Source organism: Salmo trutta, chromosome 28, assembly GCF_901001165.1.
Source record: "Salmo trutta chromosome 28, fSalTru1.1, whole genome shotgun sequence".
NCBI classification, from domain to species: domain Eukaryota; kingdom Metazoa; phylum Chordata; class Actinopteri; order Salmoniformes; family Salmonidae; genus Salmo; species Salmo trutta.
Window position 1 is genome coordinate 11,854,266 of NC_042984.1, and position 22,282 is coordinate 11,876,547.

At 43.8% G+C, this 22,282-nt stretch overlaps 1 protein-coding gene across 1 annotated transcript; it reads left to right on the top strand.

Annotated features, from left to right (window-relative positions):
• The first annotated feature begins 530 nt into the window (after window positions 1-530).
• LOC115165483 (structural maintenance of chromosomes protein 1A) lies at window positions 531-22,282 on the top strand. Its single transcript, XM_029718638.1, has 23 exons — window positions 531-976; window positions 1,526-1,714; window positions 2,033-2,145; window positions 2,589-2,792; window positions 3,143-3,381; window positions 3,581-3,839; window positions 6,154-6,294; window positions 6,404-6,586; window positions 6,856-6,963; window positions 8,608-8,793; window positions 9,712-9,891; window positions 10,359-10,505; window positions 10,752-10,889; window positions 11,099-11,322; window positions 11,602-11,743; window positions 13,019-13,164; window positions 13,434-13,587; window positions 16,326-16,436; window positions 17,277-17,433; window positions 18,223-18,377; window positions 18,668-18,889; window positions 19,773-19,880; window positions 20,081-22,282. Exons 1-23 carry the CDS (start codon window positions 868-870, stop codon window positions 20,153-20,155), a joined length of 3,690 nt encoding a protein of 1,229 aa, XP_029574498.1. The 5' UTR covers window positions 531-867; the 3' UTR covers window positions 20,156-22,282.

Sequence of the window (22,282 nt, forward strand, 5' to 3'; positions counted from 1 at the left end):
GGTGTCTGACTCTCGGGTACACACACGAAGATAAGCTAGAAGACAACTATGCTTGGCAACAAAGATGCGTCAAGAGGCTGGGACCAGCCTGCACGCCAACGATAGGCTGGAGTAAGTCTAAACCACACCCAAGCCTCTACTATGACAGGCCCTCAGGGAAAGGGAACTACGTCTGTCAAGAAGTATTTAAGGAAGAACTTATGATGTAATTTCAGTTCTCTGTCTGGCCTGCGAGGTGTTACAGTGAGCCCATATATAAGAACATTGCATTTAGCACTATTTACTTAGCTTAATAAACAGCTGTGAAACAGTACTAGAGACCAGAGTTTCTCTTTGTTCTGACACCAGATTCGAATTTACGCGACCCGACAACTTCCACATTGGAAAGGTTGTCCATCGGCAAATCAATTTTATACATTCTCCCTATAGTTTTGAACGGGGCTGTAGTTGGCTGAAAAGTTAAACAAAACAGATATTTGGTTGCTTTGGCATGTAAACCTTCTAAAATGATTGCGGTCTGATATCAGTTAAACGGTAATAATTGTATCAGTCAGTGTACTGACATAAACATAAACGCTTGAAGTTTATTATGGCATTTTGATTAATCGTAGCAGCAAGATCTCGCGAGAAGTCGTTCCCTTACGCGCGCTCAGTGGTCTCCAATCCTGCAGGACTGGAAAATGGCGCATTGTTGTTGTAAGGTAATCGCGTTAGTTAGCCTGGCACACCGATCGATAATGTAACTTTTGATTATTTTTAACAAATATTTACAATTTGCGTGCATGGTACGAGTTCAATCGCTAGCTAGCATTAGCTGCTATCACAACAACACAGATTCTTTGTTTTCGCACAAGCGATCTGATCGTAATGGGTTATTTGAAGCTGATAGAGATCGAAAACTTCAAATCTTACAAGGGCCGACAAATCATCGGCCCCTTTCACAAGTTCACTGCGATTATTGGGCCCAATGGATCCGGTAAGTTATGGTCAATATTGCAAGTATTATATCTAGCTAATGCTTATTTTAGCGTTACAGCACTGCTGGTAACGTCACTAGTTTAGCCGGGTTGACTATTTGCTACATTTGTTTCAAGCTGCAATGCTTCAATACTTTGTTGACAATGACAGAAATGTACATGCATATGAACCGTTGCATTTGAATTAATATTGGCTATAACTGTAGTTAGCCACGCCTCCATAATGTTTAGCTGGATAGCTAGCAATGGCCAACTTCGTTTTGCATGGCCAGGTGCACTGGTAGGTGGAGAGTTCTTGACCAATAAAATGGTGTAAAATGTGTAAACACTGCCCACTCGGTGCACCGGGACATGCAAAACGAACTCGCCCTACACATTTCCTTCCCTGACAGTCACCCAGTCAGTAGGAACAAATAAATGAGAACTCACATGCATAAACATTAGAGCAGCACTTTTATTATGTAGTCTTAACCTAGCCAGCTAGTTACGTCCTTTTCCAAATCAACCATATTTGCAAGACTTGAACAGATCATTCACTGACCTCCCAGGCAAGTCCAACCTCATGGACGCCATCAGCTTTGTGCTGGCTGAGAAGACCAGTAACCTGCGTGTGAAGACTCTGAAGGACCTGATCCACGGAGCTCCCGTGGGGAAACCAGCAGCCAACAGAGCGTTTGTGAGCATGGTGTACCATGAGGACAGTGGAGAAGAGCGCACCTTCACCAGAATCATCATTGGTAAGCCACGGCGGTCCCCACTGATTTTCTCAACACAGATCCTGTGTGGTTAATGACACCTAACTCAATTTTGTCTGGTCCTCTTTGAAGATGTTTATATATCTGATGGCGCAAACAAGGTTGATATGCACATCCCAAACAAAAATATCCTGTAGATAAAAGTAAGGATCTGCGTCAGTCTGCATAACAACCATCTTCCATGTTGTCTGTGTGTGTCAGGCTCCTCCTCAGAAGGTCTGGCTGAGTACAGTGAAGAGCTTAGGACACACACAGTAATGCATATAATAATAGTTTTACCCCTTTTTATGCATGTCTTAGGCTCGTCATCAGAGTACCGAATCAACAGTAAGGTGGTGAATCTGGCAGAGTACAGCGAGGAGCTGGAAAAACTAGGCATCCTCATCAAGGCCAGGAACTTCCTCGTCTTCCAGGTGAGATAACTCACACAGGGCTCCCGAGTGGTGCAGAGGTCTAAGAGGCATCACTACAGACCCTGGTTCGATTCCAGGCTGTATCACAACCGGCCATGATTGGGAGTCCCATAGGGCGGCGCACAATTGGCCCAGCGTCGTCAATAAATAAATATGTAAATAGGAATATGTTCTTAATTGACTTGCCTAGTTAAATAAAATAAACACACACACACACTAATATAGTCACAAGCAAACAAACGGTATAAATGAACACAAGCATTTTCTTGATCTTTGTTCACAATATATCACGCACATGCAAACGATTTACATAATTAAGCAGAATGTGTGTAGAGTTTTCTTATAACTGAATTAAAACTCTAGAGACCATTTGTCCATGGACCTCTCTTAACCTATGTATGACAGTGTTAGTAACCTTTGACCTCTGTGTATTCCCCAATCAGGGTGCTGTGGAGTCCATAGCCATGAAGAACCCTAAGGAGCGTACGGCTCTGTTTGAGGAGATCTCCCGGTCTGGGGAGTTGGCTCAGGAGTACGACCGCAGGAAGAAGGAGATGGTGAAGGCTGAGGAGGACACACAGTTCAACTACCACCGCAAGAAAAACATTGCCGCGGAACGCAAAGAGGCCAAGCAGGAGAAAGAGGAGGTATGGGGGACACATCCTGTCTGGTGGCACCACATCCTGCTCTTTCCCTCTCCCCGTCACTCACGTTTTAATCTTCTGGTGGAAGTTCATACGGGGACTTTGAGAGTGAGATTGTTAGACTGATATACTCTCATCCCTTCCTCCATACATATAGTCCTTTGTTGTGGTTCTTATGACACACATTTTGTCACTATCATCTGACATTGAAGAAGACCAGTTGGTCAAAATGTTAGCCCTGTGAAATGGAATAAACATTTTCCTGTTTTTCACCTGAAAAAGGAAGTGCAGGGCTTGTTTTTTCCCTTCAATACACACACACACACATTCACTTTCTGCCTCCTCCTCTCTAGGCTGAGCGTTACCAGCGTCTGAAGGACGAGGTGGTGAAAGCCCACGTCCAGATGCAGCTGTTCAAACTGTATCACAATGATGCTGAGATCGAGAAGCTGAACCGCGAGCTGTTGCAACACAACAAGGGGATTGACAAGGACCGCAAGAAGATGGACCACGTGGAGGAGGAACTGAAGGAGAAGAAGAAAGAGCTGGGGAGGATGATGAGAGACCAACAGACTGTGGAGAAAGAGATCAAGTAAGTGGGGATGATGGATGGAGGGAGGGAGAAAGAGCTGGGGAGGTGATGAGAGACCAGCGAGTAGGGAGTGAGCGAGTGAGGGAAAGGAGGGATAGCTCGTGAGGAAGGAGCCTAAGAAATTGTGGAGATTTGATAGGCCAGGGGAAATAGTTGCCATTTTGGAAGTTAAAGAGGGAATATCGTACCCCCCTTACAGGGAGAAGGACGCTGAGCTGAACCAAAAGCGACCCCAGTACATCAAGGCCAAAGAAAACACCTCCCACAAGATCAAAAAACTAGAAGCAGCCAAGAAGTCCCTCCAGAACGCCCAGAAGCTGTACAAGAAGAGGAAGGGGGACATGGATGAGCTGGAGAAAGAACAGGGAGCCGTGGAGATGGCCCGGCAGGAGTTCGACGACCGAATGGAGGAGGAGGCCCAGAGCCAGGGACAGGACCTCACACTGGAGGAAAATCAGGTTCGAGACTGGGAGCCTATGAAGAGTCATAAGGATTGTGGTGACTTTACTTTCATTAAGCCGATGACTATTATTTATTTAATCAACTAACTATGTTTAGTTGTTACCCGATTTTTAAATGAATCATGTAACATTTAAACTCATTAGGATCTGGGGCACCACGAGAGCGGTTATTTAAAGAGTTACCATCTCCTGAATTAAACTCTAAAGGTCTTTACCTATAACATCCATAAAACAGTCAACATATTAATCATAACCTCTTATCATATCATCATTCTGAACAATCGTAACCACACGCATCTGGAAAAAAAAACTGCCGTACTCATGATTCAGTACTACACAAATTGGTTTAATTAATTTTTTACTAGCTAACTAAATAATAACACAGAATAAACATACACACTTAATACATGAGAAAAAGGTCCCTAACAGACTGACAACATATGGCGGCTTGTTACACAGGAAATGAAGAGAGGGGTACAATTTAGAACTATTGTCACAGTAATCATATACATTGCACACAAACCGCCACCCGTTTGGAATCAGAAATCATGAATGTACTTACGTTATGTGTGAATGCCTTCGTTTGCCGTTTATCTCGGTCGGAACCAGCCCTACTTAGGAAGGTTGTTGGCCTTTCAGCGGCAAGCTTTTATGGCTCTGATTGTCCGAAATGGGTCTCCCTTTTCCCATCTTCTACTGTTGTTCACTCTGGAAGATAGCTAGCCAGCTGTGTCGACTGTTCCCAGTGGTGATGAGCGTTTTAGGATACAGTGATTTGAAGAGTAGTACAGTAGGATGATTTGAAGAGTTCGCTTTTCTAGATATTTGACTCAAGACAGCTAATCAGCTGTACCAGTGATTGTCTGAGAGGGGAGTTCTCCTCTCTCCACCTCGTGTTAATAGTCAGAGTTTTAACCACTTGACACGCACAGAGCTGCAGCCTGGCAATGTTCTGGTCTAGTCTGGGAGGTGAGTTGATTTCCTTCACCTCGTGTTGAGGTTCAAAGTTCCAACCATTTAAAATGTTTCCTGGTCTAATGTTAATTTCTGTTACCAAGCTTTTTATGCACTCTGACCGAAGGATACAGTTCCGTCAGTCTGACACGCTCTCTGACCTCAGTCAGGGCGTGGCTACTTACTATGTACAGTTTATAGCAGATAGATTCTCTTGTACCTCCTAAAAATCACATTTCTATCTTAACAAATTCGTTCATAACTTTTCATATTTAATATACAATGTTAAGGATGGAGACTTCATACCTGTAGTGTAAATACTTTTCAACTTACAGTATTTCCTTTATAACCTTTTTAATGTCATCACAAAATAAAAGCCAATATGACAGTTTATCTCTGACCATTGCCCATGTTCTTATGTTAGAAATATTGTTCCAGTATTCTTTTTTTAACAAAGAACATTCCTTGGTGGATTTTACTGGAGGGGAAAAGAAAGAGTCCTCTTTATGACAGGGTGTGAGCTGTCAACCCCCACCAGCTCCCTCCTCCCCTCTTCTGTGGGTGAGAGCGGTCTGGTTACTGTCAACCGTTGCCAAGCTGATCTGACCCATTGAATCCTCACAGGACAGTCATTTTGACAGTCATTAGCTTCATTATGATCTATGAAGGGTCATTAGGAGAGAAGCATGGAGGAGGTGGCCCAGAGCCAGGGACAGGATCTGGTGTATTTTTGGACCTCACACTAGAGGAAAACCGTGTGTTATGAAGGTTGCTGGTTCATATCCCAGGTTGGCCAGACTTACGATCACGCCAATAAATATGTAGGTGACCTAAGCAATAAGGCCAGAGGAGGTGTGATATATTTAAGCAATAAGGCCTGAGGAGGTGTGGTATATGGCCAATATACCACGGCTATGGGCTGTTCTTATGCATGACGCAACACAGAGTGCCTGGATACAGCCCTTAGCCGTGGTATATTGGCCATATTTCACAAACCCCCGAGGTGCCTTATTGCTGTTATAAACTGGTTACCAACAGTAAAAATAACTGTTTTGTCATACCTGTGGTATACGGTCTGATATACCACAGCTTTCAGCCAATCAGCATTCTGATTGGCTGGCTAGCTAACGGTAACCCCTGTATATAGCCTCGCCATTGTTATTTTACTGCTGCTCTTTAATTATTTGTTACTTTTATTTCTTATTTATTTTAGGTATTATAGGTATTTTTCTTAACTGCATTGTTGGTTAAGGGTTTGTAAGTAAGCATTTCACTGTTGTATTCGGCGCATTAGACAAATAACATTTGATTTGAACCATCCAGTAATATCTACTACTCTCCACCTCTTCCCCCCCAGGTGAAGGTGTACCACCGTCTGAAGGAGGAGGCCAGTAAGCGGGCGGCCACTCTTGCCCAGGAGCTGGAGAAGTTCAACAGAGACCAGAAGGCAGACCAGGATCGCCTCGACCTGGAAGAGAGGAAGAAAGTGGAGACTGAGGTAAAGGATGCTGAGACAGAATAAAGGGTTGTGCTCATTGGGGCACCCAACGGAAAAGTTGAAGGAGTGACCAAAGAGAGAGAAACGTTATTCAAATGTTCATCTGCAGGCAAAGATCAAGCAGAAGATCCGTGAGATAGAGGAGAACCAGAAGCGTATTGAGAAGCTGGAGGACTACATTACCACCAGCAAGCAGTCTCTGGATGAACAGAAGAGAATGGAGGAGGAGCTGACTGAGCAGGTGGAGGGGGCAAAGAACAGGATCGACGAGATCAACCTGGAACTCAATCAGGTACTGGAACGCTATCTGTCAATCATTCAATCAGTCATTGATTGATACTGAAACATATTGGGAAAGACAATACATGTTGTGTTGACATTACATGATAGCTGTATCACAAATGCCAATCTGGGGAAAAAAACAGAATCTTATCATTTCAGTTTTGCTGTTATGGATTTTCTAGCAAATGGCAAGTCCCTGGATCCTGTCATATACATGGTTTGGGCTGAGGACATTAAGAAATTTGATTGACAGCCTGTTTCTCTGTGTCTGTTCCCTAGGTGATGGAGCAGCTAGGAGACGCCAGGATTGACAGACAGGAGAACAGCAGGCAGGCACGCAAAGCAGAGATCATGGACAGCATCAAGAGACTGTACCCCGGATCTGTGGTAAGACCTGGAGGCTAGCATAGGGTAACGACAGAGTTGTCTGGCTAGGGGTCAGAGGCTAGCATAGGGTAACGACAGAGTTGTCTGTAGAGGCTAGGGGTCAGAGGCTAGCATAGGGTAACGACAGAGTTGTCTGGCTAGGGGTCAGAGGCTAGCATAGGGTAACGACAGAGTTGTCATGCTAGGGGTCAGAGGCTAGCATAGGGTAATGACAGAGTTGTCTGTAGAGGCTAGGGGTCAGAGGCTAGCATAGGGTAATGCAGAGTTAGCTGTAGAGGCTTGGGGTCAGAGGCTAGCTAAAGCAAAGCAGAGATCATGGAGAGGGTCAGGAGACTGCACACCGAACCTGTGGAAGGATCACTGGAGGCTAACAGCTAGCATATTGTTACCACACCGTTCCCTGTAAAGGCTAGAGGCTACCAGACAAAGCAGAGATCATGGAGAGCATGAAGAAACTCTACCGCAGATCTGTGGTAGGACTGGGGACTGGATGCTGGCACAGGACAACCACAGAGTTCACTTTCTATGCCTGTCAATGTCAATCAATCACATTTATTTTATAAAGCCCTTTTTATATCACCAGTTGTCACAAAGTGCCTATACAGAAACCCAGCCTAAAAGAGGAAGCAATGCAGATGTAGAAGCACGGTGGCTAGGAAAACCAGGCTATTACTCTGTGCCGGGTGGAGATTATAAGAGTACATGGCAATAAGGCCAGATCATTCTTCAAGATGTTCAAATGTTCATAGATGACAAGCAGGGTCAAATAACAATCACAGTGGTTGTAGAGGGTGCAACAGGTCAGCACATCAGGAGTAAATGTCAGTAGGCTTTTCATAGCCGAGCATTCAGAGGTGGAGACAACTGGTCCAGTAGAAACACGGTCTCGTTCTCTGTTCGACTCTCCTCACACCTGTTCTCTGTTCTACTCTCCTCACACCTGTTCTCTGTTCTACTCTCCTCACACCTGTTCTCTGTTCTACTCTCCTCACACCTGTTCTCTGTTCTACTCTCCTCACACCTGTTCTCTGTTCTACTCTCCTCACACCTGTTCCCTGTTCTACTCTCCTCACACCTGTTCTCTGTTCTACTCTCCTCACACCTGTTCCCTGTTCTACTCTCCTCACACCTGTTCCCTGTTCTACTCTCCTCACACCTGTTCTCTGTTCTACTGTCCTCACACCTGTTCTCTGTTCTACTCTCCTCACACCTGTTCTCTGTTCTACTCTCCTCACACCTGTTCTCTGTTCTACTCTCCTCACACCTGTTCTCTGTTCTACTCTCCTCACACCTGTTCTCTGTTCTACTCTCCTCACACCTGTTCTCTGTTCTACTGTCCTCACACCTGTTCTCTGTTCGACTCTCCTCACACCTGTTCTCTGTTCTACTCTCCTCACACCTGTTCCCTGTTCTACTCTCCTCACACCTGTTCCCTGTTCTACTCTCCTCACACCTGTTCTCTGTTCTACTGTCCTCACACCTGTTCTCTGTTCTACTCTCCTCACACCTGTTCTCTGTTCTACTCTCCTTACACAGAGAGAAGCGCCATGCTCTACTAACTGAGTCATCAGAACATTGCAGTCATCGTGAAATGGTTTTTACATATTCCAATGCTCACGTTCTCTCCCCACGCCCTCCCTCCAGTACGGCCGTCTGATCGACCTGTGTCAGCCCACTCAGAAGAAGTTTCAGATCGCTGTGACCAAGGTGCTGGGCAAGAATATGGACGCCATTATCGTGGACTCAGAGAAGACCGGTAGAGACTGTATCCAGTACATTAAAGAGCAGAGAGGAGAGCCGGAGACCTTCCTGCCCCTCGACTATCTGGAGGTACGATGCTAAGAATGGATGAATGGATGCATGGATGAATGAGTCTGCATCCAGTACATCAAGGAGTAGAGAGGAGAGCTGGAGACCTTCCTTCAACCTCGTGGAGGTAAAACACTGGGGAAGACTGCGATTTAATGGGACTGGTCGCACTTACATAGGGTGGAATCCTAACAGTTACCTCCGTCTTTCCTGTCCAGGTCTCTCTGTGGTTGTATCAGTCTATACTGTCCGGGTCTCTCTGTGGTTGTATCAGTCTATACTGTCCGGGTCTCTCTGTGGTTGTATCAGTCTATACTGTCCGGGTCTCTCTGTGGTTGTATCAGTCTATACTGTCCGGGTCTCTCTGTGGTTGTATCAGTCTATACTGTCCGGGTCTCTCTCTGGTTGTATCAGTCTATACTGTCCGGGTCTCTCTGTGGTTGTATCAGTCTATACTGTCCGGGTTTCTCTGTGGTTGTATCAGTCTATACTGTCCGGGTCTCTCTGTGGTTGTATCAGTCTATACTGTCCGGGTCTCTCTGTGGTTGTATCAGTCTATACTGTCCGGGTCTCTCTGTGGTTGTATCAGTCTTTACTGTCCGGGTCTCTCTGTGGTTGTATCAGTCTATACTGTCCGGGTCTCTCTGTGGTTGTATCAGTCTATACTGTCCGGGTCTCTCTGTGGTTGTATCAGTCTATACTGTCCGGGTCTCTCTGTGGTTGTATCAGTCTTTACTGTCCGGGTCTCTCTGTGGTTGTATCAGTCTTTACTGTCCGGGTCTCTCTGTGGTTGTATCAGTCTTTACTGTCCGGGTCTCTCTGTGGTTGTATCAGTCTTTACTGTCCGGGTCTCTCTGTGGTTGTATCAGTCTTTACTGTCCGGGTCTCTCTGTGGTTGTATCAGTCTTTACTGTCCGGGTCTCTGTGTTGTGTCACCAGGTGAAGCCTACAGATGAGAAGCTGCGTGAGCTGCGTGGAGCCAAGCTTGTGATCGATGTGATCCGCTACGAGCCGCCTCACATTAAGAAGGCCCTGCAGTACGCCTGTGGTAACGCACTGGTCTGTGAGAACGTAGATGATGCTCGACGCATCGCCTTCGGAGGGCCCTACAGACACAAGGTACAAACACATGGACGCACACACACACCTTCACTGGTTGATTGAAAGTTATGCAACCTAACAAAATGTATTTTTCTGTCTGTCCATCCATCTATCCCTCTCACGCTCTCTCTCTCTCCATCCTCTCTCCCTCATCCTCTCTCTCCATCCTCTCTCCCTCTCTCTCTCTCCATCCTCTCTCTCCCTCCATCCCCCCCCCTCTCTCTCTCCATCCTCTCTCCCTCATCCTCTCTCTCCATCCTCTCTCTCCCTCTCTCTCTCTCTCCATCCTCTCTCTCCCTCCACCCCCCCCTCTCCATCCTCTCTCTCCCTCATCCTCTCTCTCCCTCTCTCTCTCTCTCCATCCTCTCTCTCCCTCCACCCCCCCTCTCTCCATCCTCTCTCTCCCTCTCTCTCTCTCTCTCTCCATCCTCTCTCTCTCTCCCTCCATCCTCCCCCCCCTCTCTTTCCATCCTCTCTCTCTCCAGACGGTGGCCCTGGACGGTACTCTGTTCCAGAAGTCTGGTGTGATCTCGGGTGGAGCCAGTGATCTGAAGGCTAAGGCCAGGCGTTGGGATGAGAAGGCTGTGGACAAACTCAAGGACAAGAAGGAAAAACTCACTGAGGAACTCAAGGTAACCTGTCTCTAAAAATGTTATAGGCCTGTACAATGAATTGGGGTTTGTGTATATATAGTTTCTTTCCTGAAAAACACATGATTCTGGGTGCTGATAAGCCAGTGCTGGACTTGTTTACCCTCCGTTCATTGACTACTGTGTGTGTGATGTATCTGTGCAAAATATACTAAACTAATTTAGTATCAGAAATCTGTGGAGGATGCTCACTACATTATCCACAATGCACCTCTCTTGTGTCTACAGGAGCAAATGAAGGCTAAGAGGAAGGAGGCAGAGCTGCGTCAGGTCCAGTCTCAGGCCCACGGCCTCCAGATGAGACTGAAATACTCCCAGAGTGACCTGGAACAGACCAAGACCCGACACCTCTCCCTCAACATGCAGGTATGGAGGTGTAGCAACACAGTGGGCCACAGCACAAAGTGTGTCAGTTGGTTTTGTAACTTGAGGCTGTGGACCAACGTGTCCCTTAGTGCCCGTTTGTGTTTCCATGATGACCTATAATTGGTCATTAAGAGTCATCAATCAACTAATAGTAGTAGTGGTGTTAGGTGTGATTCATTAGACTCAAGTCATTTTCCCACTTCCTGTAGGAGAAGTCCAAGCTGGAGAGTGAGCTGGCTAACTTCTGCCCTCGCATCAACGACATCAAGAGGATCATCCAATCACGTGAGAAGGAGGTCAATAATCTGAGAGACCGTATGAACGTTGTGGAAGACGAGGTGTTCATCGAGTTCTGTAAGGAGATCGGAGTTAGGAACATCAGAGAGTTCGAGGAGGAGAAGGTCAAGAGGCAGAACGAGATCGCAAAGAAACGGTGAGTCTCTCATCATCCCCTATGGGTCAATATGAACCGAGTCAACCTGTTTTTAATGCACTGCAGATGTCCATTTTGTGACTCGCCTGTCTTTCAGTTTCTCTGGGTAGTTTGACCTAACATCAGCCATTTTGGGCCTAGTCTGTCACTCAGTTTTTCTGAGTTTGTTGACCCTTTACATTATCCAGTTCATGCCTTGCCTTTAGCCTGTCTCTCAGTTTCTCTGAGTGGGTTTACTTAGCTAACGTCGTCCATTTTGTGTCTCTTTGTGTCCTCTAGGCTGGAGTTTGAGACCCAGAAGACTCGTCTGGGCATCCAGCTGGACTATGAGAAGAACCAGCTGAAGGAGGACCAAGAGAAGGTCATGATGTGGGAGCAGACCGTCAAGAAGGACGAGACCGAGATAGAGAGACTCAAGAAGGTAAGACGAGGCTGAGATACAGACTCGGAGGCAATATATAACCTCTCTACCTTCTTGAGACTCTAACGTAAACGGCTTCTAAACGACAGTGCGTTCAGAAAGTATTCACATCCCTGGACTTTTTCCACATTTTGTTGTGTTACAGCCTGAATTTAAAATGGATTGAATCCACATTTTTGGTCAGTGGCCTACACACAATACCCCATGATGTCAAAGTGGAATTATATTTTACAAATTAATAAATAAATGAAAGTTGAAATGTCTTGAGTCAATAAGTATTCAATCCCTTTGTTATGGCAAAATAAATAAGTTTAGGAGTAAAAATTTGCTTAACAAGTTGCATGGACTCACTCTGTGTGCAATAATAATGTTTAACATGATTTTTGAATGATTTTTGAATTCGGAAAGTATTCAGACCCCTTGACTTTTTCAACATTTTGTTATGTTATGGCCTTGTTGGTAAATTGATTCAATTGTTTAATATTCACACAATACCCTATAATGACAAAGCAAATACAGGTTTTTAGAAAAAACGGAAATATCACATTTACATAAGTATTCCAGAGATGTTCGATCGGGTTTTCAGCTGTGCTAACATAATTGCAAAAGGGTTTTCTAATGATCAATTAGCCTTTTTAAAATGATCAACTTGGATTAGCTAACACAACGTGCCATTAGAACACAGGAGTGATGGTTGCTGATAATGGGCCTCTGTATGCCTATGTAGATATTCCATAAAAAAATAAGCCGTTTCCAGCTACAACAATCATTTACAACATTAACAATGTCTAAGCTGTATTTCTGATCAATTTGATGTTATTTTAATTGACCAAAAAAATAGCTTTTCTTTCAAAAACAAGGACATTTCTAAGTGACCCCGAACTTTTGAACGGCAGTGTATATTTAATCAATTTTGAATTCAGGCTTATACTACATTTTGGACACAACAAAATGTGGAATAAGTAGAGAAGTAGGATGAATACTTTCTGAAGGCACTGTAAGTCTGTGTCCCGGTTCGCTACCCTTCTCCTGAAATGTGCAATTGCACACTCCTGCTCATGGATTTAACAATCGTGGATTTAACAATCAAGGATTTAACAATCTCCTGCCAACCACCCTCCACCAATCCAATGCTTTTAAATCCATGACGAGGAAATGTTGGAACGCGGCCTAAATTCTCAGACCGATGGCGTCAATCAAATGTGTCATTTCTTTCTTTCTTGGTCAGATTGGAAGAGCTTTCAAACCTTTTCTCCCTGTGTCTGTCTTTCCCAGGAGGAGCACCGCCACATGAAGACCATAGATGAGACCATGTCCCAGCTGCAGGACCTGAAGAACCAGCACCTCACCAAGAAGTCAGAGGTCAACGACAAGAACCACCAGATGGAGGAGATACGTAAGAAACTAGGAGGAGCCAACAAGTGAGTCTCAAAGTTTAGACACGCCCAGGCACACAAACCAAACCCGCATCCTCTTTTTTCCACCCATTTCTACAAGGAACATTTTTTTACTTACTACATTGCTTTATTTATATTTTAAGAAAAAATAACAGTTGTAGCGTTGCCATTTTGTTTCAGTGTTTGACAACTGTGTGTGTTTGTGTTTACCTCAGGGAGCTGACTCAGAGAGATTGCTACTAGTTTGTAGCATTGTAGTTTGGCATTGTTTGACCAATGTGTTATTTCCACAGGGAGCTGACCCAGCTGCAGAAAGAGGTGACGGCCATCGAGACCAAGCTGGAGCAGAAACGCAGCGACCGCCACAACCTGCTGCAGGCCTGTAAGATGCAGGACATCAGACTGCCGCTACGCTCTGGGACCATGGACGACATCGGCCAGGGAGAGGTGCTAAACACACTCTTTATTTCTCTCGCTCTCTCTTGCTCCCTTCTGACCAGTGTTTGGTAGGTTACTTTCTAAATGTAATCCGTTACTAAGTTACCTGTCCAAAATTGTAATCAGTAACATAATTTTGGGATTACCCAAACTCAGTAACGTAATCTGATTACATTCAGTTACTTTTAGATTACTTTCCCCTTAAGAGGCATTAGAAGAAGACAAAAATTGATGTTACTAATTGAACAACATTATTGCAGAATAAATCAATGTTAAAGTTTACATAGCTGGCTATACATGGATGTTAAATTTTACTTTATGGGTTGGTTATGTAGGCGTCTTCTAACCCACCGCTTTCTACTACATATAATAATATGATTGAATTATATATTTACATTAAATAAAAATAATTGTGTGAGCTTGAGCATGTGTCCATTAGGCCTATGGATGCATTTTTTTTTATCAGCATGAATTAGATTGAGCAATAAAAGCCTTAATTTTATTCCATAGGCTGGGATCAGCAGTATGCAGCTGTTGCAAGAGCGCATTTTTCACTGGCTTTCCGCTGGTTTCAAAAACAATGATTAGATAGGCAGCTTAAACTTCAACTATCATTGGGTTCAAATATACAGTTGAAGTCGGAATTTTACATACACTTTAGCCAAATGCATTTAAACTCAGTTTGACAATTCCTGACATTTAATCCTAGTAAAAATTCTCTGTCTTAGGTCAGTTAGGATCACCACTTTATTTTAAGAATGTTAAATGTTGGAATAATAGTAGAGAGAATTATTTATTTCAGCTTTTATTTCTTTCATCACATTCCCAGTGGGTCAGAAGTTTACATACACTCAGTATTTGGTAGCATTGTTTAACTTGGGTCAAACGTTTCAGGTAGCCTTCCACAAGCTTTCCACAATAAGTTGGGTGAATTTTGACCCATTCCTCCTGACAGAGCTGGTGTAACTGAGTCAGGTTTGTAGGCCTCCTTGCTAGCGCATGCTTTTTCAGTTCTGCCCACAAATTTTCTATGGGATTGAGGTCAGGGCTTTATGATGGCCACTCCAATACTTTGACTTTGTTGTCCTTAAGCCATTTTGCCACAACTTTGTAAGTATGCTTGTGGTCATTGTCCATTTGGATGACCCATTTGCGACCAAGCTTTAACTTCCTGACTGATGTCTTGAGATGTTGCTTCAATATATCCCCATCATTTTCCTGCCTCATGATGCCATCTATTTTGTGAAGTGCACCAGTCCCTCCTGCAGCAAAGCACCCCCACAACATGATGCTGCCACCCCCGTGCTTCACGGTTGGGATGGTGTTCTTCGGCTTGCAAGCCTCCCCCTTTTTCCTCCAAACATAACGATGGTCATTATGGCCAAACAGTTTTATTTTTGTTTCATCAGACCAGAGGACATTTCTCTAAAAAGTACGATCTTTGTCCCCATGTGCAGTTGCAAAATGTAGTCTGGCTTTTTTATGGCGGTTTTGGAGCAGTGGCTTCTTCCTTGCTGAGCGGCCTTTCAGGTTATGTTGATATAGGACTCGTTTTACTGTGGATATAGATACTTTTGTACCTGTTTCCTCCAGCATCTTCACAAGGTCCTTGCTGTTGTTCTGGGATTGATTTGCACTTTTCGCACCAAAGTACGTTCATCTCTAGGAGACAGAACACGTCTAGTTCCTGAGCGGTATGACGGCTGCGTGGTCCGTGGTACCTTCGGGCGTTTGGAAATTGTTCCCAAGGATGAACCAGACTTGTGGAAGTCGACATTTTTTTTCTGAGGTCTAGTCTGATTTCTTTCGATTTTTCCCATGATGTCAAGTAATGAGGCACTGAGTTTGAAGGTATGCCTTGAAATACATCCACAGGTATACCTCCAATTGACTCAAATTATGTCAATTAGCCTATCATAAGCTTCTAAAGCCATGACATCATTTTCTGGAATTTTCCAAGCAGTTTAAAGACACAGTCAACTTAGTGTCTGTAAACAATTGTTGGAAAAATTACTTGTGTCATGCACAAAGTAGATGTCCTAACCGACTTGCCAAAACTATAGTTTGTTAACAAGAAATTCGTGGAGTGGTTGAAAAACAAGTTTTAATGACTCCAACGTAAGTGTATGTAAACTTCCAACTTCAACTGTACATTTAGATTTGTGAACAGCTATCCACAACTACCACAATCCGTAAGGCTCAAATAGTTAAATGAGAGAGCAGCAGTGTGATTCAACAATAAGTGATATCTGTTTCGCCGTAGACTACACCGCTGCTGTCATCCTTATGTCCAAGCGTTTATCCAAGTTGGATAATCTTTGGATGCCGACAGCAGTCGCACCATTGGAAGACATACCTTGGACTGTAGCCTACAAAAGCCTATTCCTGCTCTTTTTCTGCAATCCATCAAACACAATTGGTGTTTCATCATAGTGGTCTCTGACTTGTGGTCAGACTCGCTCAGGTGGAACAACCTTAAACTCGCGCCTTTTTTCAATGCTGATTTAAATGTGATTGAGAAACAGATAAGTGTCATATGTTTTTCCGCAAACATCCTTTCTGAATTTAAAAGTAATCCTCGAAGTAATCATCTAATTTTTCAAAGTATCTGTTATCTGATTACAATATTTTTTTCTTGTAAAGTAACAGATTACAGTTAACATTTTTTTGTCATCCGTTACTCCCCAACCCTGTTTCCAACCGACCTGACTTGACTGCCTCACTGTGTTCTCTCTCTCCCCCTCTAGGGGAGCTCCCAGCAGGAGGAGTCTAACAGCAGTCAGAGAACGTCCAGTACTGTCCTGGCTAAAGAGGCTCTCATAGAGATAGATTACAGCAACCTGTCTGAAGACCTCAAGGTAAGAAGAACACACAGTACGTATCTCAGAGCATCGTAGCACCATTAGGTGCAAAAACTCGACTTACCCAGTTGTGGCCCACTTTTTGGAAGCAAACCACTCGATTTCGTCTCTGCGTTATATTGGCATTGAACATGTCACCCTCCCTAGGAGAGGGGGTGACCTCAATAATTAATTGTTAAAACCAGAGGCTGCCTGGATCTTTAATTTAAAGACCCTTGCTCCCTCCGGTCTCAACGTAGACTTTGATCTGAAGCCATTCTTGTGATTATTGTGACTTTGCCATTGTAATTGTTTGTAAGCTTGTGTAGTCTAAAATGAATCTTTGTATGCCATTTTAATATTTGAGAATTAACCAATGATATTAGGCCACACTTGGCCATGATTACAGACACCTGTGTGTCTTTTGACACTATATAAACGAGTCATCTCGCAGTGTTTGTGATGATACCCTGATGAAGACAGCTTGGCTGTCCAAACGTTGGATATTACATTTTTGCATCTGAGCTCCTAGAGTGTGCGCCTCTCCTTTATTTTCAAGAAGTACACACATGCCTGAACCCTGCATACTAAGGCTGTCTGGGAGTGTGCAAGTAGACACTTTAGGAGACGTGTGGAGAATTGGGACATAGTTTCTCTCTCCACATAGACTCAGACTCTGTATCTGTGTGTACTGTAGCTGTTTCAGTCATGATTCAATACCCAGCAATAAGGTTGTTTTAGGTGAGTTTGAAATGCAGTGTGAGCCGAGGATATGGGTCACCTAACGTGTGTGTGTGTGTGTGTGTGTGTGTGTGTGTGTGTGTGTGTGTGTGTGTGTGTGTGTGTGTGTGCACTCAGGACGCGCTGGCGGAGGATGAGATCAAAGCAGAGATGCACACACTGCAGCAGCGTCTCAATGAGCAGCAGTCTATACTGCAGAGGATCAGCGCACCCAACATGAAGGCCATGGAGAAACTAGAGTCTGTCAGAGACAAGTTCCAGGAGACCAGCGATGGTAAGAGGGAGAGAGGAGGACAGGGTTTAGTTAGGTGTGGAACCCAACATGAAGACCATGGAGAAACTACAGTCTGTCAGAGACAAGTTCCAGGAGACCAGCGATGGTAAGAGGGAGAGAGGAGGACAGGGTTTAGTTAGGTGTGGAACCCAACATGAAGGCCATGGAGAAACTAGAGTCTGTCAGAGACGAGTTCCAGGAGACCAGCGATGGTAAGAGGGAGAGAGGAGGACAGGGTTTAGTTAGGTGTGGAACCCAACATGAAGACCATGGAGAAACTAGAGTCTGTCAGAGACGAGTTCCAGGAGACCAGCGATGGTAAGAGGGAGAGAGGAGGACAGGGTTTAGTTAGGTGTGGAACCCAACATGAAGACCATGGAGAAACTACAGTCTGTCAGAGACGAGTTCCAGGAGACCAGCGATGGTAAGAGGGAGAGAGGAGGACAGGGTTTAGTTAGGTGTGGAACCCAACATGAAGGCCATGGAGAAACTACAGTCTGTCAGAGACAAGTTCCAGGAGACCAGCGATGGTAAGAGGGAGAGAGGAGGACAGGGTTTAGTTAGGTGTGGAACCCAACATGACGGCCATGGAGAACCTACAGTCTGTCAGGGACAGAGGAGGAGGTGGGGAATTGAGAAATGTAGAACCCAGGCTTACACTTGAGTCTAGAGACATGGGCTAACTTAATCCCTCCCTCTCTCTCACTGACTGTATGAAATGTTTCTGAAACAAGAAAGAATTTATAATTATTGCATAATGTGTTCATGATGATCTATTCTGTATTCCAGAGTTTGAGGCGGCCCGTAAGAGAGCCAAGAAAGCCAAGCAGGCGTTTGAGCAGATCAAGAAGGAGAGGTTTGACCGCTTTAACGCCTGTTTTGAGGCTGTATCCACCAACATCGATGAGATCTACAAAGCCCTGTCACGCAACAGCTCTGCCCAGGTATCACTCTCTGTGACCAGATAGCATATCGTTTTGTCCTATTGGGTTGAGTCAAATGGAGTGTCCTTGGCAGGGGCTGACTTTTAAACGTTTAGCTGTGTTCCCAGAATAAACTAAATTTAACTTATTCAAAATAATGTAAAGAAATTGGGACTAAAAGTTATGCTTTTAGTCTAAAGAAATAAAACCATCAGCTTTTAATTGTGAGCGAGACAACTAGTCCTTCTTGGATGTTGTGATATTTGGCCGCACCTCTGTGTACATGTTGGTAAATATCTGTCTACCCCCAGGCCTTCCTTGGGCCAGAGAACCCTGAGGAGCCTTACCTGGATGGGATCAACTATAACTGTGTTGCCCCTGGAAAGAGGTTCAGACCCATGGACAACCTGTCTGGAGGGGAGAAGACTGTAGCTGCCCTGGCTCTGCTGTTTGCCATACACAGCTACAAGCCTGCCCCATTCTTCGTCCTGGATGAGATTGATGCTGCTCTGGACAACACCAACATCGGCAAGGTGTCTAAAACCCTGCTGCAAAAACTACATTTTAATCTCATGAAATGTCCATACTTAATACCCCCCACCCCCCCATTTTGCCCTCAGAACAGCCTCAATTCATCAGGGTATGGACTCTACAAGGTGTTGAATGCGTTCCACAGGGATGCTGGCACTTGTTGACTCCAATGCTTCCCACAGTTGTATCAAATTGACTGGATGTCCTTTGGGTGGTGGACCATTCTTGATACCCACGGGAAACTGTTGAGCGTGAAAAACCCAACAGCGTTGCAGTTCTTGACACAAACCGGTGCACCTGGCACCCACTACCATACCCCGTTCAAAGGAACTTTTATTTTTTAGTCTTGCCCATTCACCCTCTGAATAACACACATACACAGTGTATTCTCAGTTGCCTCAACAAGTGACATCAATAAGGGATCCTAGCATCTGGATTCACCTGCTCATTCTGTCATGGAAAGAGCACATATTCTTAGTGTATAAAGGGGATAGGTTGGAAATAGGATGCCATTTCAGACGAGCCTCATGTTATTGTTATGTCTAACAGAGTTGGAGATTTTGTAGGTGGCCAACTACATCACTTATGTAATGACCATGCTGTTATGTCTAATACGGTCCATCTATACAGGTGACCAGAGCCATATATTTACAGAGTTGGGCCAACTATAAGAATGGATGCCACGTTGGCGCCTTCGAGCGTTCCATTTATCCATTCATGACGAGAATTTAGAATATTGTATTTATCATTGCTTTATTATTCAGTGAACTGCTTTTGGTCAATATTGCCCAGGGGGTGCTAACATGGCTGCCATGTTAGGTAATGTAAATGCATCATAATGCAGAAACCTCAACGTCCTAACTCTCTAAATATATCACTCTGCAGGTGGCCAACTACATTAAGGACCAGTCTGTGAATACTCAGGCTATAGTGATCTCTCTGAAGGAAGAGTTCTACACCAAGGCTGACTCGCTCATAGGGGTCTATCCAGAGGTATGCTCACACACAAGCACCGCATAAATATAAGATGCAACACACCTATCCATAAATCCTTTTTATGACTTTTGCATTAAAACAATACTTTCCATAAGACTTAACATTTTCTCTCACATATTAGATAATAAAATGTAGTTGTGTGCTAGCTGTTTTCTATGAAATAATGGCAAAACTGACAGCACCCCTCCCCCCCACAGCAAGGAGATTGCGTCATCAGCAAAGTACTAACCTTTGACCTGTCTGTGTACCATGACGCCAACCCCAATGAGTAGATCCCCAACGAGCAGGACATCACTCGGAGGAGAGGAGCGAAATTAAACGACAGGCATACCTTTTAACTCATTGGCATTTTGACATTCTGCTTGGTCTACTGAACCATGGTTGTATTCCTTAATGCAGGCAACTGAAAACGTTTTAAAACATTTTGTAACTGACAATGGAAATGAGTGTTTTTTTAAAGTCCAACTAGTCCCTTGCTGTTTCTGCCCGTTTTCTATCTCTTTTTTTAAAAACTCACTGAAATGTATGTATCTGAAATCCTGGTAAGTACAGCCTGCTTGGGCATTTTTCATTTATTGTGCTTCTTTCATTATCTGATTTGTGTTAGAATTGGAAAAGCCTTAGGTCTCATTTGATGTCTGCTTCATTGCCAGTCGGATGTCATCTGATTCCCCCCAAGTCGAACTAGCTTGGATCCAAACTGAGTTGTTCTGGTTGTTTCACTTCTTCACGATGTGGTTCAATGTCAGCAATGCCTATGGTTATCATTTCTCTGCCTTTTGCCTAAGATCAAGTGTAGTATCAAGTCAGGAATGGCTACAGTTGGTTTCACCAACAGGAATGGCACCAAATAAGAGGTTTTTGTACAATGTACGACCATAAAGAAAAACAACCCAAGGAAATACCTTTGCAGTGTTGGAGAAAAACAGTATAATACCTTTCTCAGTGTTGGAGATGGAGAACCTGTCGAGTTTGAGTGGATGAAGAGAGCAGACACACATGTGGGCCATGTGTTTTGCGCAATCATGTGCCATAGCAAGGTTTTATCCTGTACTTTAAGGGTTATCTAGAAATGAGAATTACACCAAAAATGAAAGCTATTGTCTGAGGATGGTGCTGGACCATCTGACCTAAAATAAAAAGGGACAGTTTGATGAAAAAGCTTTAGATGAAGGTTAAAATCCAGGCATGTCACATGGCTGTGCAAAACACAGGACCCTACTTATTTTATACTGTTTAATGATCTTTAAATGCATCAAGTACATTACAAACTGTTGTGAGATAATCATGGAACTCCATTAGGGTGACCAATATCATTTTATCACCTAAATAGAGGTGACAACTGGTGACCATCACTTTAAAATGATCATGAAAAGCAATTATTACCTTAGGCTTTGCTAATAATGTGTTTCTACTGTAGCACGTCTAGGTACATCTGTTTCTAGCAGAAAGTTCCTATCCAATCTTCATGAATTGTATTATCACTTTTGGAAAATGTATTTAGGTGATAAAGTTATTAGTAGCTCAGTACCATTGAATTGGGGAAGTGATGTCTGCTTTTGATAGTGACTTTGAAAGTGTCCCATGGCATTTATTTTTAATCAGTCCAAGACATATGGGGTAACTCCAGTTATGGGTCAATCCTGCTTCAGAAATGTTGCGTATTCCATTGACAGTGGATTGATTATTTTCAGTTAATAAACACAACTATTTTAGAACCTGTGTGTTCCAATTGAGTAGTAGCAGCAGCAGCATGACCTTTGTCATGTTATTCTGCAGCATATGTTATCATATTGTTCAGCACAATTCAAGCGAACTCATCTGTTGTTCTGCGATGCACTCCAGAAAGGACTACTCTGGTGGACTGGCTAGGTTCACTCACTCATGATATTTCTTAGTATTTATTGATATCTAACGATATTATATATTTTTGGAGGGGTATTTAATTAGGGTCCTCATTAACTGTTACAAAAGCAGCAGCTGCTCTTCCTGGGGTCCACACAAAACATGAAACATGACATAATACAGAACATTAATAGACAAGAACAGCTGGAGGACAGAACTACATACATTTAAAAAAGACACACGTAGCCTACATATCAATACATACACACAAACTAGTTAGGTCAAATTGGGGAGAGGCGTTGTGCCATGCGCTGTTACGTTATCGGCTTTTTGAAACCAGGTTTGCTGTTCATTTGAGCAATATGAGATGGAAGGGAGTTCCATGCAATAATGGCTCTATATAATACTGTATGCTTTCTTGGATTTGGGGACTGTGAAAAGACCTCTGGTGCATTCCTGGTGGGGTAAGTGTCTGTATCAGAGCTGTGTTAAAGTTGACTATGCAAACAATTTGGAATTTTCAACACATTGTTTCTAATAAAAAGTAGAATTGA

Bases quoted from the DNA above. Each gene is read 5' to 3' on its own strand.
- LOC115165483 (XM_029718638.1), top strand. From the start codon at position 868: ATGGGTTATTTGAAGCTGATAGAGATCGAAAACTTCAAATCTTACAAG. The intron at 10,890-11,098 runs GTATGGAGGTGT...CACTTCCTGTAG, and splicing joins ACCTCTCCCTCAACATGCAG to GAGAAGTCCAAGCTGGAGAG. The intron at 11,744-13,018 runs GTAAGACGAGGC...TGTCTTTCCCAG, and splicing joins AGATAGAGAGACTCAAGAAG to GAGGAGCACCGCCACATGAA.